At 44.0% G+C, this 18,052-nt stretch overlaps 1 protein-coding gene across 4 annotated transcripts in view; it reads right to left on the bottom strand.

Moving 5' to 3' along the window:
• tpk1 (thiamin pyrophosphokinase 1) overlaps positions 1–18,052 on the bottom strand; it is a 61,486-nt gene that overhangs the window by 22,903 nt on the left and 20,531 nt on the right. For all 4 annotated transcript variants that reach the window (XM_056434322.1, XM_056434323.1, XM_056434324.1 and 1 more), the window contains 3 exons: positions 8,077–8,149; positions 5,677–5,772; positions 755–901 (listed from right to left, as the gene is read on the bottom strand). In XM_056434322.1, coding sequence (XP_056290297.1) covers positions 755–901; positions 5,677–5,772; positions 8,077–8,149 — 316 coding nt within the window. The remainder of the gene's footprint in view (positions 1–754; positions 902–5,676; positions 5,773–8,076; positions 8,150–18,052) is intronic.

The following is an 18,052-nucleotide window of genomic DNA, read 5'->3' as shown; positions in this document are numbered from 1 at the left end:
GATTAATTGAAGGTGGTATGAAGCAGCAAATGGCAACGCGCCTTTGGAATAATGACACCAAGTAGGGAGGGAGTGCAAGATAGAAAGGTTTACTTAGTGTAATACAAGGTGTCATCAGGAAGTGTGACAGTTAGTGGTTTGTCCTGAAGATTTTGCAAATAAACAACACAGGGAAAATAAGAGGAAGAAAAAAAAGAAGAAGAAAACTGTGTCCCAAATCGCGTCAGCTCGCTCCACTTGTAAACTCAATCAAGTGAGGAGCATGAGAAAGTGGCTGGCATTGAGGGGAAATAATTTGGGCGCATCAAAAGAAACTCTCTCTCTCTCTCTTGCACAACAGCAAATTGGAGCATCATAAGAGCAGAGAGGAGAGAGTGTGTTTGGGGGGGGGGGGGGGGGTGCACGCGCTTAAAGTGATTATTTAACAAAGAAACAAAGTATTCGACACTCCAATTAAGGTGAGAAAGGAAAGCAAAGCAGGGAAAAGAAAGGTTTTGAGAGTGAACAGAAAATGAAGACAAGGGCTGGGGGGGGGGGGAGGGAATTCGAAGGTCTGTCTGTCGATAAATGTCTACAGATAAAGCCATTATAGGCAGCTTCATGAAAAGTGAATTACTAGGAGACAAAAAAATTAAAGGATAGATGATGTGGCGACAAGTTTATAATTGCAACAACTTCATTTCTTCAGTTGCATTTTACTCCACCTGTGGGGAAAAAAATGCCAATGGCCTATGTGTGTTTATAATATACTCACGGGTCTGAGAAGGCATATGAGGCTAGTCCCCTGAATCATCAACAGGGGAAGTGGTGTCATTGACAGAGAGTGGTGGAGGGTCTCAACAGATGCCATGGTCTGGTCAAACCTGCCAGCCAGACCGCCGAGTGTGACTATGGCATCCACCTAGAAAGACACACAGAAATTACCAAGACACATAAAAACACATGGTTGGACATAATGCTGAAAAATTATGGCATAAGTGGTTGCAGAAAAAAAAGAAGAAAAAAAAGAAGAAACAAAGAAACAACGTTATTGTTAAAATTGCATGCACACGTGAAAAGGATCAATATGTTTTGCTCTGACAAAATGTGTAAAATAGACTCCCTCTAATAAAAATTAAAGGAATATGGCATGTAAAATCTAGAATGACTGCCTCTTGAATGCCTCCATCAACTTTGTCCCCACTTCATAATTCTAGCCGAATAGAAATTTGTGACATTGTAATAATTAACAAAGTCAGTAGTGACTTAGGGCAGAACATTTGCTTTTTAAATCACGTCAACCTTGAGTCCAAGTGGGGGTTTGGGTCAAATGTGAATGTAATTCTCTCAAGGGCTTCCTGAGACATCGGCTTCTAGAGAATGGACTGGGAAGACGGACGGATGGACACCTTACACAGACTGAAAGGAATGAGACTATTGAATTATTGGTTTTGGTATTTTTATGGAATGGTGTTGACAATAATACAAATATAGAATATCGTTCACCTTTCCACTCGACCAAAAAAAACAAGTACGAGAACAGATGCCATTGGGACACGTGAACTTTAAAAGAAAGAAGCAAGCAAGGGCACAGAACATCGAGAGAGAACTGAGAAGGGGGACACATAAACAATCGGTGGTAGATCATGAAGTTAATTTGGGCCATGACAATGAGGGTCAGCAACATCCGTCCGTTGAGTTAAGACGCAGACCCGTAAACAGCAGATCGAGTAAGCTGACGACTTCAACTAATGACATTTACTGCAACCTCACAGCTAAAATGAGGTTCTTCTTCACATGAACCAGCAGTTCCTTTACATCCAATATGTACATCTCTGAGCAGTTATAACCTCGTAAAAGTCCCCGACCAGTCAGGCACCAGTGCTGACAGTCCAGAGGGCAGAGGCGCTGTCAGAGGCTGACGACCGACAGTCACACGAGGACGGAAAACGCACCAAATACCATCAATCACACTTTACTTCAGTGTTTTCACTTCAACCACCTACTGCAAATACAAAATACATGACTCAGTAAACAGAATGTAACGGGGATATACACGTTCTATTACGGTTTCTCATGCAGGGCTGCAGCTAAACATTAGATGCATACAGCACACATGAGCAGACAATACACATGTTTCCTTTGGTGGTTTCTAACTTTGACTTCTAACTTTTAGCTGTAAATATAATTGAACACCTCAGAGATCAATTATCTAGTGATGTGGTTTCTGTAGATGGCGTTGCCCTGGCATCCAACACCACTGTAAAGAATATCAGTGTTATGTTGATCTCCCATGTGAAGAAAATCTCAAGGACTGCAATCTTTCATCTACGTAACATTTAAAAAAAATCAAGCACAGCTGGTGTCAAAAAGATGCAGAAAAACTGGTTCACGCGTTTGTTACTTCTAGGCTAGATTATTGCAACTCCTTATTATCAGGCTGCTCGAATAAATCTCTTAAATCCCTCCAGTTAATCCAGAATGCTGCAGTTCGTGGATTTACTGAAACTAAGAAAAGAGATCACATTAATCCTGTATTAGCTGTTCTGAATACACAAAAATGTATATATATATATATATATACATATATACACATACATACATATATATATACATATATACACATATATACACACACATAGATACACACACACATATATATAAACATACACATATCTACTGTATATACATATATGCACACACACACATATATATATATATATTGAAAAAGGGCTTTCTTTTATATATATATATATATATATATAATATATTATATAGCCCTTTTCATAAGATTTATAATCATGAAAATGATCAAAGGGAAAATGAAGAGAATTTCCAAATGTATCTCATATTTCCTTTTGTCCATCCAAGAAACCATCTCCTAAATACATCTCTGATTTCCTTCCCACCTTTGTTATTGCTTATTAATAAAAAACATACAAACAAGAGAATATCGTGAAAGGACCGACGACACAAACAGTGAACTGTATCAGGAAAGAGTATCAATCAGTTCAGAAGTCGCCATAGCCAGACGACCTCAGGGAACAAAGCTAAAAGAGGAAAGAGAAGCAAAGAGAAGGAAAAAAGATGTTCAGTGCCCGTGAGTCTGATGACACTCTGGCTTGCTCAATATGTTGCTTCCCATCACACTTTTTGTTGTCAGCTACTCATATTAAACTCAATACAATAGTTCACATTTGTACGTGTTCCTATTTCATGTTTGTTTAATAAAAGAAATCAAGCAGGGAAAGGACAATATCACGACTGAATGAAGAGAGTCCAACAAGCTGGCTCAACGGATACCGTCTATTGGCTGGAGGAGACAGAGCGAGCAGCGCTGGCTCAGAGAACCAACAGCAAACAACTCATATCCATTTATTGGAGATGATGAGAACAGATAACCAGAGAAAGAGAGAGAGAAATGAGAGAGCAGTAGTGCCGCTTACGCCTGCACCGGTGAAGCAACGGAAGAGAAGCGAGGACAGAGCTCTGAGAAGAGAAACAGACGAGCACACAGACATACACCAGATGCTGGGCTGCAGCACACACTTCAACAAGTACACACACACACGGAGAGCAAATGCTCACACACACACACACACACTCGCGCACACACACAATGTTGATCAGGCATATAAATATATTCACAGACACTCATCCACCCACCATAACCCTCCGATACCATCCTTTGAGATGTCAACCAACACACCACAAGATAAATGCTATAAATCAAGCGCTCAGCTTTGCAAAGGAAAACATTCAGGTGCTAATGTGTGGAATCGTTAACAGCCAAAACATGGGAACAACACTCTGTAACCTGCAAAGCCCCCTGGTCTACATGTCATCTATGTGAGCATTTCAATTAAATCAAAAGTAGAGAAACTAACCAAAAGGGAGAAAGACAAGGCATGATATTACACGATTAGAAAAGTCCTGCTTGCATAAAACCCAACACTAAATTGTTAATGTAACAGTTTAGCTCCACGCCTTCCTTTTTGTAATAGTTGTTTTCATCCTGTCACACCGTCTCGTCAATCCAACTCCCCTCACCTGCCTCTGATCACTCCCTCGTTAGTCCCTCATTCCCTTCACCTGGTCCTCACGCCCTTCTCACCTGCAGCCCATCCCCTCATTAGTCCCTCACTATTTAGCTCCCTCACTTCCACTTGTCCTCTGCCAGATTGTCTTGTGTTTTCGTGCCAAGTTCTCCAGTGTTATTAGAGTATATTCCTGACCTGCCTGCCCTGACATCTGATCCTCTGCCCCGCCCCTTTTTGGACTTGTTTGCTTCTTCGACTGATCTCCCGGTTTTGACCCAGCCTGTTTCCAACCAAAGACAGTATTCTTTGTGACTCCTGTCTGAGTAGTGCTTTTGGGTCCACTCTAATAGCGCCGTGACAGTTAAAGGGAACAAAAAGGTAAAATAAGAGTCAAAGTGGGTAAAGAAAAGAGGAAAAAGCCACCATCAGCTTTTGTTATAGAACATCAAGAAGTGATTGCCAGGCTCTCCGATCTCTTGCAGGCAGACGAACGGACAAACACTCTGCGTCAGTTCAGACCGAGCAAATATTTGCCATTACGTGGGAAAAAAAGCTCATGGAAGGACAAAAGCATATCCTCTATTTTATCCAAACACCTTAAGATGAAAGCAAAAATGCACAATGTGACAACACGCGTGACTACTGTATGAGATGGCGTGCATTTTCATGTGCGTGCCAGCATCTTCTCCGTGGCCGTTCATCAGCTCCGAGAGGTGAAGTGATTGTGACACTCGACCGTGATTGGAGCAACACGCAACGTGCTGCTTAAAGACTCTGATCGTGGAGGAAATGGAGATAGAGCAAGAGCGTGAAAGAAGCTGAAGACACGGACACAAATAAACAGACAGATGTAGACGGTCCAAAACACAGGATTAAAAAAATGATCTTTGTTGAAATTATGAGGATTACAGGTATACCGTGTTTTATATTAGCGCACATTCTCCCCATGTGATGGACATTCTGTGCAAATTCGCCGGGACATTTTCAGAGTCAAAATGGAAATCGAGTCCATCTCTGGTTTAGATGCGTCTGGCTCTGAAGCAGCTGGCTGGGCACGGGGCTTCGCAATGGCTGGCCGCGCCTTCGGAAATGCTTTCACTTTGAAAATATCTCAAAGAAAGTATTTCATTTTAAATCTGGCAAGCCTCGATTACCCGTTTGCATTTTAGGTGTTGGTGTAAATGTGGCTCATATTATTCCAATAACATTTTTCCAATACTCATTCCTTCGGGGAATGTTGAGCATGCATGCCGGCTGTTATATATTCATACGCCCACACACACCTCAAATCTGCCCGGAGTCAGCCCCATTCCAACACTACGGACCTCTGAGCTGCTCATCTTTAGTCACTGAGGACTGAATGTGTTGCTAAAGGCACTACGCTATCAGAGGCTGAGTGAGAGGAACGCTTTACTTATTTAACAGTGCTGGTAAGTCCTATTAATAATTACAACAATACCCTTTTTTTTTAATAAACATTGTTTGTTTGTTCTTCCCCAGGCCAATAAATAGTCTTTGTTAACGTGTGGTTAACCTTCAGTAAAAATACATCATGTGGGTATATGTGAGCTGTGTAGGTGCTGGTTAGCAGATGTCAAGCTAGCTGTTTGTGTGTGTGTGTGTGTGTGTGTGTATGTGTGTGGGGTTGGATGTTTACCTGTAACTTTCGTCTATGAATTTCCTCCACCATGATCGCAAGGCACTTGGTAAAGTCTGTTAGGTCCTGGTCAGCTGTTTCTATCAGATTGCACCCCTACGCACAAGGAACAATGGAAACAGACACACGCATAATCAGATGGTTGTATACATTCCACAGAAAGCAAAATAAAAACCCAGGCAGAGATAAGGGACAGGCGATAACAAAGCACAGAAGAACAAAACGAGATAGAGAGAGAGAGGTATAAATCCGTGTTTTAGTCATGTCGGGCGTTCTTCGGGCTGCGTTGCTGAATAATGTAGAGGTTCCAGTCAGTGGCCCTAAACTACAGCATCCAGGTAAACAACCAAACTCTGTTCTCTCCCGATGTCTCGTTCTCTACCCATACACTGCACAACTGTGCCACACACACACACACACGCACACACAAACTCACACACACAGACACACCCACGCTGTGCTCCGTTTGATCCCATCCATCCTCGCTCCCTCCATCTCTCGTCTCTCCCCCTCCCTTTGCGGATGCTTTTCTGTTCTCTCCTTTCCATTTATGCAGAATTATTCACCGTTTCCGACAATTCTCTGAAGGAACGCCTCAAACTTTCCCCTGCTTAAGCATCACTATGACAGTCCGTTCTCTCCAACAGTAACAAGGTGTTGCTTCTTTCTTTTCTTTTTTCGGCAACCTGTGCGATATTTGTGAAACGGGACTAATATTGCAGGCAGCTAAAGAGAAAAGGGGAAAAGAGTGAGGGGAATAAGGAGGGTGTCAACCCATATTGTTGTGTGCGAGTATGTATGCGTGGGTGTGTGTGTGTGTGTGTGTGTGTGCTTTGTGAAGTATTGGATCTGCATTTCAAACTGTACACGGCATCAGAGAGGGGCTGACCACAGAAACACACAGCAAAGACTTCCCTTGTATGCATCACTTATTAAACCGAGCCTCACCCCCTCGCAGGTACTGGTTTGACATTTTGCTTGTTTTAAATAACGGCGAGTCCACTTCATCGAAGAATTCGCATTTTATCTTCATAACCTTGGATAGTTTAGTGTAAATATGCCTACATGTGCACGTCTCTTGTTATCAGAAGACTCTTAATCCCGGACTCTGTAGAATAAATCAAAATCTTGTGTTAAAATGTGTTTCAAGTAAACACACAACTCATTTGAAGATTATTGTCTTTTAAAGTCTTATTGTAGTCTTTTTTGTGCATTAAAATAAGGCAAACTCAATAGTTATCTCATAGTGATTCACAGTCCTTTTTGCTGGAGACCCATTTATATTAATTCATATCTCCTGGCAACTGCTCATCATAGGATTTTATGTTTGAATCAAGAATGATTTGACCCTCTCAGGATATTTTATTAAATTACAGAGTTTCACTAAAGAAAGCTGTGGTATGACATTTTCTTTTCTTAATTTCATTTCTCTTGTAACCACTAATCTGACAGGAATTTATGGCAAACATCCAACACTTGCATGGATGTTGGTGTTAAAAGCGTGGCAACACTCCCAAGAAGCTACACCATTATATCGTGAAGTCAAAGATGATTATGTGACCAACAGAGCCAGGGAAGGTGTTCAGGCAGAGATGTGCAACTGGTCATGATGGAATATATTTTATTTGTTAAAAGCGAAACCCTTGCATGTTCCCGAGTGAGCAGGAAGTGGATTATACCCACAACAAGAAGTGACTGCGACAACAGCCAGAGGTTGCAATCATACATCTTGAATGCACTGACATGTCAGATTGCACATTTACACCCACTTTGATAATTCAGTCTGCATGTTCTTGTCACTGCAGGTGGAACTCCCGGAGAGTCTCGAGAATACGAATAAACCCCAGTCTCTCTGAGTAGTCACTTATTCTCACACACACACACACACACACACCCACACACAGTTGATAGTGTGTGTCATGTAGAGATGCTGAGGGTCTAGTTTGCTGAATCCAGTGACAGTGCGAGGGTAATTTGGGGAGAGCGTGTGACTATATTCAGGTTCAAAGTGGTTCATCATTGAAAATACTTCACAATGTGCATCTAATGTGATCCGCCAGCAACTTGTGCTTTAAGGCAGCACAACAGAAACAAAACAATGCTTCGGGTAAATGCAACTGCTGTCAAACAGTGCTCTGCAAGAAGGTGTCCCTTCACACCAGACGGGGAAAGATGATTTATTCGGTAAACTATGGAACAGAAAAGGCCCTGCTCGTGTGGACAAAAGTGCAAATCCTCAATCAATGTTGGAAAAGTAAACTAAATAAAGTAAAGACATGTCAAGGTGTTGAAGGAGTCTTTTTCGTTCACGTCTGCGGAAAGTCCTCTTGCTTTTTGTTTGTGTGTCACTGTGTGCGCACCTGTCGATCTGAGAGTGTGTGCAAGTTGTGTTCCACTCACCTTGTCTCCATAGAACGCTTTGACCTCGGCAGTAATGGAATCAAAATCCCCACTGATATAGTCGGGGAGAAAGCTGGATGTGGGGATAGAAAGTGAGGGTGAGTGACAGAGGTAGAGGGTTACGATCGCAAGAAAGACAGAGCGTGTGAGGCGGAGATAGAAGAGAGACGGAGAGAGAGGACATCGGGGCATGTGTCAGCTCTTTGATCTGTGCAGCGAGGGAGTGACGCCGCCGGGGGAAGACGAAGAGACATGAAGACTGACAGGGTGATTCTCTGTGCCCCCCCCCCCCCCTCTCTCTCTCTCACGACTGACTGCCGAGATCGATGTGAAAGCATAGCACATACACAACCAATTTTTCTGGCTGACTCGCACGCACACGCACACACACACACACACAAATAAACAGCATGATGTACCTGGTGTTCGGGAGATATTGGCCTGTTCCATTACTCTGAGTGACTACATTAGAGCTGAGGACCGGTTGGATTACGACAGGTCACAGTTCAATTTGATTTGATTTGAAACATGTGCTCAATCAACGCAGCATACCGGAGGAGTACATGGCAAAATAAGGTCATACAAAAAGTCCACGTGTCTAGGTATAGGTCTATTTATATGAACTGCTGATCTGGGTTTGAGGACAAAGGAGTAAAAACACAACAGACTTGTGTGCTGCAGAATACTTTAATTTCCACATTGACAGTGAACAGTACTGAGAACCAAATGATGCTACTATAAGCCAGCCAATATCATATAAAGTGCTGTTCTATGATATTTTTGGTTTGAAAAATATATTTATGAAAAGGGTCAAATGGGTTAAAGCTAATTTACATAAATATTTTATGTCGCTATAGATCGTCCGTCTATCTTCCTGATGGAACAACAAATAAACGGGGGTAAACTGGGTTTACATTGTGTGCTGATTATGCACCATAATCCCTCTATATCAATAATTAAGAGTTACGGTTTGTTTATTAGTGTATATTTGAGACATTTTAAATGATAAAAAAATAAATGAGCCGTAAGAGTAGAGTATATATTAATGTTGACAGTTATTTTCCAGTTAGTATGCGTTACACTAATGCAAGTTAAATTGGTGGTAGGAACACGTGTGCTGGAGGATACAAATGAAACTGAACTGCTAGGTTTGAATAAGTGTTGCTTGCTCATGTAAGGCGACTGTAGATGCAAATGTGTTGAATAACTGATTATAAAAACGAGGGAATACAAATTAAAATGCAAATTATTGGCATGAAAATAAATTGACACAGCCCTACTTCCACAGTTTATGACCCAGAAATGCCTCTCACAAGACAGGCACAATGATCCCAAAATGAAGTCAAACAGAATATTAGTTGTTGACTACATGGCAGAAATGCTATGTTAATACATGCAATTAAGAGGACTACAACGGAAAAGTAAACTGGGCCGGAGGTTTGGGGAATATACGTGCACGCAGCCGTTGCAATCTGAAAACAAAAAACCCGCTGTATTGTATTCATCCTAATACAACTGTTAGGAGGCAGCCTGCTTTCCCAAGGTGTAGGAATGAACACGGTCTCGAGCAGATATCAATGAAAACAACCAAAAGTCTTCTAGCCACTACCGAGTGGAACCTTCCTGTCAGAAAGAGACAGATAGCTCTCTGTTTATTTGTGTGTGTGTGTGTGTGTGTGTTTATGTGTAAAAAGCAGGACCACGAAGGGATGCGTTTACTGCTATCTATCTCGAGGCATTAACAGGTCTGACATTACGATTTCATGGTTGGTTGGGTGGTGCATTTGTGTGTGTATGTGCGCGCTCCCCAGCAAGAGGCGAGAGCGATGTTCCGGTCGGTTGAAGAAAGAGATACAGAGGGATTATTCCCTCCCTCCCTACTCAGTGTTCCCTTAACACCAACAAGATACAGCAAGACAAACAGAACAGCAATTGTATCCAATCCAGACACACAGACACACACACACACACACACACCCACACACCCACAGACACACAAACACCTACCAGACGCATGCGTAAAGTCAATCAAGCGCAACTCTACCTGAGATGAAGAAAAAGAAAGTGATCAAGGTAAAAACGTTCCTTGTCCAAACCAACTCATTCACATGTGCACACGCACACACTTTGCACAAACATCTGCGAATCAGAAAGTACACGCAGGCACATGCACACGACCCCGCGTCTGAATGCAGGACGTCACAAGTGCATCTTTATTCAGAAATAACCTTCATGTGACAGATGGGACGAGACGTGGCAATAGGCCTGATCTCACACACACACAAACACACACACACACACACACACACACACAGAGTTGGGACCTGTTTGCGTGACACCGTCGGCTGATCGTAAGAGACCAGGCGAGATTCTAAATTCTGTATTTGTATGTGTGTGTGTGTGTGTGTGCAGCGTAAATGCTGTTTACGTGTGTTTGTGTGTCTGACAGTCTTCACTTCCACATTAATATTAACTGACACTTTAATTGGAATGGGAAATAGAGCATTTTACCGCCAGTTTGTCTGAGTACCAAGTGGCTGTGTGACCTTTGCCTGTGTTTGCGTGTCCTTCTCTCTGCTTCCTCCTTGCCTGCCTCCCACTTGCTCTTGCCCATGCTTCCTCGGGAACCTTCTACCCTCCTTGTTTCATTTCCTCTCCGCAATACTTCATTTTCTATTCAACCAAGGCAATCTCCCTCATCCTAACCACTTCATTTGGATAAAAAAACAATCTCTTTCACTATTACATTACATTACATTACATGTCATTTAGCAGACGCTTTTATCCAAAGCGACTTACAATAAGTGCATTTCAACCTAGAGTACAAACTAAGAACAACAAGAATACAGGAAGTAACATTTCCTCAACATAGTCGAACTACTAAAGTACCATAAGTAAGAGCTATTTAAGTGCCACTGAAGTACAAATCTGTGTTTTAATCCAGATATAGTCGGAAAAGGTGTGTTTTCAGTCTCCGACGGAAGATGTAGAGACTATCTGCTGTCCTGATGTCAGTGGGGAGCTCGTTCCACCACTGAGGAGCCAGGACAGCAAACAGTCTGGATTTCGAGTGGTTAGCTCGAGGTGCAGGAGTCACAAGTCGGTTGGCTGTTGCCGAGCGGAGCTTAACGTGCCGGGGTGTACGGTGTGACCATATCCCGGATGTAGACGGGGCCCGATCCGTTCAGAGCACGGTATGCCAGAACCAGTGTTTTGAATCGGATGCGGGCAGCCACCGGTAACCAGTGGAGAGAGCGGAGGAGCGGAGAGGTGTGGGTGAATTTCGGGAGACTGAAGACCAGTCAAGCTGCTGCATTCTGGATGAGCTGCAGAGGTCGGATGGCCTTAGCAGGTAGACCAGCCAGGAGGGAGTTGCAGTAGTCAAGGCGTGAAATGACCAGAGCCTGGATCAGAACCTGCGCCGCCTTCTGAGTAAGAAGAGGCCGTATTCTCCTGATGTTGTGCAGCATGTACCTACAGGAACGCGCTGTCGCAGCGATGTTGGCCGTCAGGGAGAGTTGACTGTCTAGTGTCACCCCGCGGTTCCTGGCAGTCAGGGTAGGGGCCAACACAGAGCTGTTGAAGGTGGTAGTCAGGTCATGGGTGGGGGAGCCTTTCCCTGGAAGGAATAGTAGCTCAGTCTTGTCAGGGTTGATTTTCAGATGGTGAGCAGACATCCACTGAGAGATGTCAGTCAGACAGGCAGAGATTCGCGCCGCCACCCGTGTTTCGGCCGGTGGAAACGAGAAGATCAGTTGGGTGTCATCGGCATAGCTATGGTAGGAGAAGCCATGCGAACAAATGACAGAGCCGAGAGAATTTGTGTACAGAGAGAAGAGGAGGGGACCAAGGACGGAGCCTTGAGGAACCCCAGTAGTGAGAGGACAAGGATCAGACACAGATCCTCTCCAAGTTACCCGGTAGGTGCGGTCTTTAAGGTAGGAAGAGAAAAGAGCGAGTGCAGTGCCTGAGATCCCCAGGTCCTGAAGAGAAGAGATCAGGATCTGGTGGTTCACGGTGTCAAATGCTGCAGAAAGGTCGAGAAGGATAAGGACAGAGGAGAGAGAGGCTGCTCTAGCAGTGTGAAGCTGCTCAGAGACAGCAAGGAGGGCAGTCTCTGTCGAGTGGCCGGCCTTGAATCCAGACTGGTGAGGGTCAAGAAGGCTGTTACTGTGGAGATAGGAGGACACTTGGTTAAAGATAGCTCGCTCCAGAGTTTTGGAGAGAAAAGGAAGAAGAGAGACCGGTCTGTAGTTGCTGACTTCAGAAGGGTCGAGCGTGGGTTTCTTCAGGAGAGGGTTGACTCTCGCCTCCTTCAGAGAGTTGGGGAAACAACCAGTTGAGAGTGAGCTGTTAATAAGATGGGTGAGAAAAGACAGAAGATCAGGAGCAATAGCCTGGAGAATGGGAGACGGGACGGGGTCAAGGGCGCAGGTGGTCGGTCGAGCGGAGGTCACCAAGCTAAGAACTTGATTGGGAGACAGGGGGGTGAAAGAGGAAAGAGAGGGGGATGAAGAAGTTAGTGTTGGTGAGGTGATAGAAGATGGATTTGTAAAGGAGGAGCGTATGTCATCTATCTTGTTTGTAAAGTAGTCGACAAAGTGGATCGGCAAAAGGGTGGAAGGAGGAGGGGGACAGGGGGGATCAAGGAGGTTGGAAAAGATAGAGAAGAGTTTTTTGGGGTTAGAGAAGGAAGACTGAATTTTGGTCAGGTAGAACGAGCTTTTGGCTGCAGAGATAGAGGTAGAGAAAGAGGAGAGGAGAGATTGATAGAAGAGCAAGTCTTCCGCTTGATTCGATTTGCGCCATTTTCTTTCCGCCGCAGGGTGGCTCTCTCGGCGCACCGAGTCCGACAACCACGGAGCCGGAGAGGATTTCCGAACCGGTCGTGTCTTAAAAGGACAAAGAGAATCAAGAGATGAAGACAGGGAAGAGAGGAGAGTGTCTGCGGCAGAGTTAGGCTGCATGAGTGAGAAGCAGTCAGTTGAGGGGAGAGCAGATAGGACAGAGGAGGCCAGGGAGGAGGGGCAGAGGGTGCGAATGTTGCGGCGTACAGGTGCAGAGTCTGTAGATATGGGTGGGGTGTCAGTACCATAGAGCGAGAGAGAGTAAGAGATGAAGAAGTGGTCAGAGACATGGAGAGGAGTTACAGTGAGGTTAGAGGTAGAGCAGTTTCTTGTGAAAATGTAGTCAAGGTGGTTGCCGGCTTTGTGAGTGGGAGGGGAGGGACTGAGTGAGAGGTTAAAGGAAGACAGTAAGAGTAAGAGATCACATGACTTCTCTGTCTGGATGTTAAAGTCACCCAGAAGGATGAGCGGGGGGCCGTGTTCCGCGAAGTTCGATAGGAGGACGTCTAGCTCTTCCAAGAAATCTCCCAAAGAACCAGGGGGACGGTAGAGAACAACAATGTGAAGTTGAACCGGATGAGTAACGGTCACAGCATGAAACTCAAAAGTCAGTGGGATAAAGAGTGGAAGCGGGTAGGGAGCGAAACACCATGTGGGTGAGATGAGTAAACCTGTACCTCCACCCCGACCAGAGGGTCTGGGTGTGTGGCTGAAGGAGAAGGCAGAGGAGAGAGCAGCCGGGGTAGACGTGTTGTCTGCTGTGATCCAGGTCTCAGTGAGAGCCAGGAAGTCAAGCGACTGCTCCAAGGCAAAGCCAGAGATGAAATCAGCCTTGCGGTTGGCTGACTGACAGTTCCAGAGGCCTCCTGTGACCAGGTGCTGGGTGTGAGTAGAACGGGTAGGAAGGATAACAGAGGAGGGGTTCCGGTACATGAATGAACGAGTCCTATAGTAACTACGAGTAGAGATACGCACAGGTATGGAAAAGACACACATATTCACAAAATGGGGAAAAGACTCATCCACCCCCGAAGACTTCAACGGAAGACTCCTATGTCTTTGTCCTCCGAGTCTTCGTCCGATGAGTCACGCTGACGCTACAGCTGTACAACTATCTTATACTTCCTGTCTTGGTTTCCATCAAATTCAGCCTGTGCATTCTACCATAAGGCCACTTAACTACAACAGAATGTGTTCTTTTTATTCTCTTGCTCCCTTATATCTTGAAACATCTCCCGAACACTCTTCTTCCTTTTCTCGTATTTAAGTACTTGAGGAGATGCAGCTCTGATCATTCCTCTCATACCTCCCATCTCCCAATCAGAAGGGCGAGGCCGGGGGAGGGGTTGGAGGGACTATTCTGGGTGACATAATCAACGACCCGAAACAAGCCTCAAGCAAAAGCACTTTGACCGGTTCTGCTCTCTGACTAATTGGACTATTGATATAAACTTGAAGGCACAGACAGACTGACAGATTCCCAAATAAACTCTGGACACATGACAAGTGATGTTTGACAAGATATGACTGTCCTCTCATAAGAACAAGGTAGAAGTAGCTAAAGAACTCTCGGAGAAGGTTGGGATTGGATGGAATGCCCGCTAACATTTTGCCAGAATTAAATTGAGAAACTATCGGGATAACTTTTAAAAGAAACCAAAAAAAGTAGTTTATGGTCATGAGGTACAAACAGATGACCTACGTACACAAGAACATTGTAGATGTGAGGTGTACTTGCTGGAGATAATGATGAAGCAGACGGAGGGCTTATTATCTCCCTGAAACAAAGACTAATTAGCTGTATGCCGGTGTGCACCTATGTTTACCATGCTGATGTTAAGTTGTGTTGAAACTCTTAAAAAGGCTATTAAATTGAAATTGCTATTAAGTTGGATGCATGTATGATTGTGGAAGCATGTTGGTTGTGTGAGTTTATAGTAGCTTGTTCAAGCAACAGTGATCCTGGGATTTGGGATTAATCCCAACATTAATCAGCTTGAAGGCCGTAGGCTGTCAGACTAATATCCAGACAGCCGTCATCACACACACACACACACACGCGCGCGTGCACACACACTTTTTAAACTCAGAATTACTCATCGGGCTACGAGTGGTACTAGAGATGGGAGGGTTGGGGGGTAATTGTAATTCATCTTAACTGTTAGAAGAAGACACTATATGTAAGATCAAAAGTTCCCTTTAAAGGGGAAGGCTCAGTTCCCCATGCTCATCAACTCTTCTCAGCAGGTCTACTTCCAAAGCAGAGCAATAAACACAGAGGGGACTTTTCAATCAGTCTAGAATAGACGAACCCCACTTGGAGTAGAAAAACATATCAAGTGTAGAGGGAGAATATCTGGGCTAAATAAAATGAAGAAATCTAGCCTGGCTATGAGCTCCTTGACAAAAGATGAAATAATAATGAAGTAAATAATAATAATACAAAAATAATAACAGCTAATTACGAAGGATTAGGAATTGGAGCATTGCTAACAGAACAGACACACTGCAGTGACCTTACATACTAAACCTACTAAAGGAGCAACCAATGCATCCCAAATTAAACAAAGTACCGTATTGTAAAATGACTATTGACTGATTCATGCCAAGTGTGAAATACAAAAATAAATATAAAACTGTATCAGTCCTGAAAGCAATTAGGAGTATGGAGTCCTTTCTTCATCAGCGGATCCCTGCGTCTCTCAAACCCCCTGCCTGGGTTTCTTTTGCAATGTAATCCTCTTAATAGCTGGACTGTGCCCTGTTCTTAGTCCAGCAGTCAGATATGCATATTAAGTCGACTCGGACTGGGTCCTGAACACTGACCTAATTAAAATACTATCATCACCCACAGAGACATTGGTCTGTCCGGTGAGCATAGAGGATATATGGGAATAAGGAAAAATGAAATGACAGACAAATAGAGCGAGCGACTGTCGGACATATCCCTCTGCCATGGAGTCTTCTGAAATACTGTAAGCAGTCTTGCGCTTGACAGCTTAATTTTCTGAGCAACAGCATTATCTTCTCTGAACCAAAACGCAGACACAATCATATGCTGACAAAACAACGCTCTGAAAATCTCTTCCACATGTACACATGCTGAGTCAAACACACTCAGATCTGCGCACGCACAGACACACACACACACACACACACACACACACACACACACACACACACACACACACACACACACACGTAGTTCAATTCAATTCAATTCAGTTTATTTGTATAGCCCAATTTTACAAATTACAAATTTGTCTCGGAGTGCTTTACAATCTGTACACATAGACATCCCTGCCCCAAAACCTCACATCGGACCAGGAAAAACTCCCAAATAACCCTTCAGGGGAAAAAAGGGAAGAAACCTTCAGGAGAGCAACAGAGGAGGATCCCTCTCCAGGATGGACAGGTGCAATAGATGTAATGTGTACAGAAGGACAGATTTAGAGTTAAAATACATTCAATGAATGTGACAGAGTGTATGAATAGTTCATAGTAGGCATATTCCACGATGGAGACCTCCACGATCCATCAGGCAGATGGAGGGAGAGAGGAAGAGTGGGCGGAGTCTCAACAGTGGGCGGAGTCTCAACAGGACAGTGGCGTAGTCAGGAGCAGGAATTCCACGACCCAGACCTCGATGATCCATCAGGCAGATAGGATCTATGCCGTCTCATAGGGTCCGATGACCCCATGAGACGTGAAGTCAAAAGGACTCCGGGGAGAAAGCAGAGTTAGTAACGTGTAATGAGAGATGAAAATTCATCCTTAAGGAGAGAAAAAAGAGGAGATAGGTACTCAGTGCATCCTAAAACGTCCCCCGGCAGCTATAAGCCTATAGCAGCATATCAAGGGGCTGGACCAGGTGAACCTGATTCAGCCCTAACTATAAGCTCTGTCAAAGAGGAAAGTCTTCAGTCTACTCTTAAACGAGGTGACTGTGTCTGCCTCCCGGACTGAAGGTGGAAGCTGCTTCCATAGAAGAGGAGCTTGATAACTAAAGGCTCTGGCTCCCATTCTACTTTTTAAGACTCTAGGAACTACAAGTAGTCCCGCATTTAGTGAGCGCAGCTCTCTAGTGGGGCAATATGGTACTACAAGCTCCTTAAGATATGATGGTGCATCACCAATCAAGGCTTTGTAGGTTAAGAGAATAATTTTAAAAGTGATTCTTGATTTTACAGGGAGCCAGTGCAGAGCAGCTAGTGCAGGAGTGATGTGATCTCTTTTCTTAGTTTTAGTGAGAACACGAGCTGCAGCATTCTGGATCAACTGGAGGGACCTAAGAGATTTATTAGAGCAGCCTGATAATAAGGAGTTGCAGTAATCCAGTCTCGAAGTAATGAACGCGTGAACCAATTTTTCTGCATCTTTTTGAGACAAGATGTGCCTGATTTTTGAAATATTATGCAGATGAAAGAATGCAGTCCTTGAGATTTGCTTTACGTGGGAGTTAAAGGACAAGTCCCGATCAAAGATAACGCCAAGATTCTTTCCAGTGCTGTTGGATGCCAGGGCAATGCCGTCTACAGAAACCACATGGCCAGATAATTGGTTCTGTAACTTTACACACAAGACCCACACACAGCTACAATTCTTATGAACTCTCCCCCCCCCCCTCCCCGTTCACCCATCTCTTTTTATCCTCTCAGAGGATTTGATTAGATGCACAAATTAGTCCGAATGTTATTTTCATTTTGAAATGAGGAAGATTAGGATACATGAGAGGCATGCGGTCGCAGCTCCAATGAAAAAAAGCCACATTGGTGGCTATTTTAGTGCATTCCTTTGGTGAACGGTCTTAGTGTATAGGTCAGGGCTTGTGTTGGATTTAGATGTTTTTGTTCGCTCATGCTGAGCAGTTGCCGTCTGATTGTGGCTGTTTGCCAACCTCGCACTAGAAATGTCTGTGATTAAAGTGCAGTACATGTGAATATATGCATGAATGTCAATGATGAATACGGCTTCTTGTCTGGTGCTAACAAATACAACAAAAGAAATTAGAGTGAAAGGCAAAGTAAAAGTAAAAGCCATTTAATCTAGAGAGACAAAGCATGATTGGATGATCAACCCTTATTCAGGTACAATGTTCCTGCCAGGAGGTACTACTCGTACTTTAGAAT

Source organism: Pseudoliparis swirei, chromosome 16 (genome assembly GCF_029220125.1).
Source record: "Pseudoliparis swirei isolate HS2019 ecotype Mariana Trench chromosome 16, NWPU_hadal_v1, whole genome shotgun sequence".
In the NCBI taxonomy this organism is placed as follows: domain Eukaryota; kingdom Metazoa; phylum Chordata; class Actinopteri; order Perciformes; family Liparidae; genus Pseudoliparis; species Pseudoliparis swirei.
This window is presented reverse-complemented; position numbering and strand designations above follow the sequence as displayed.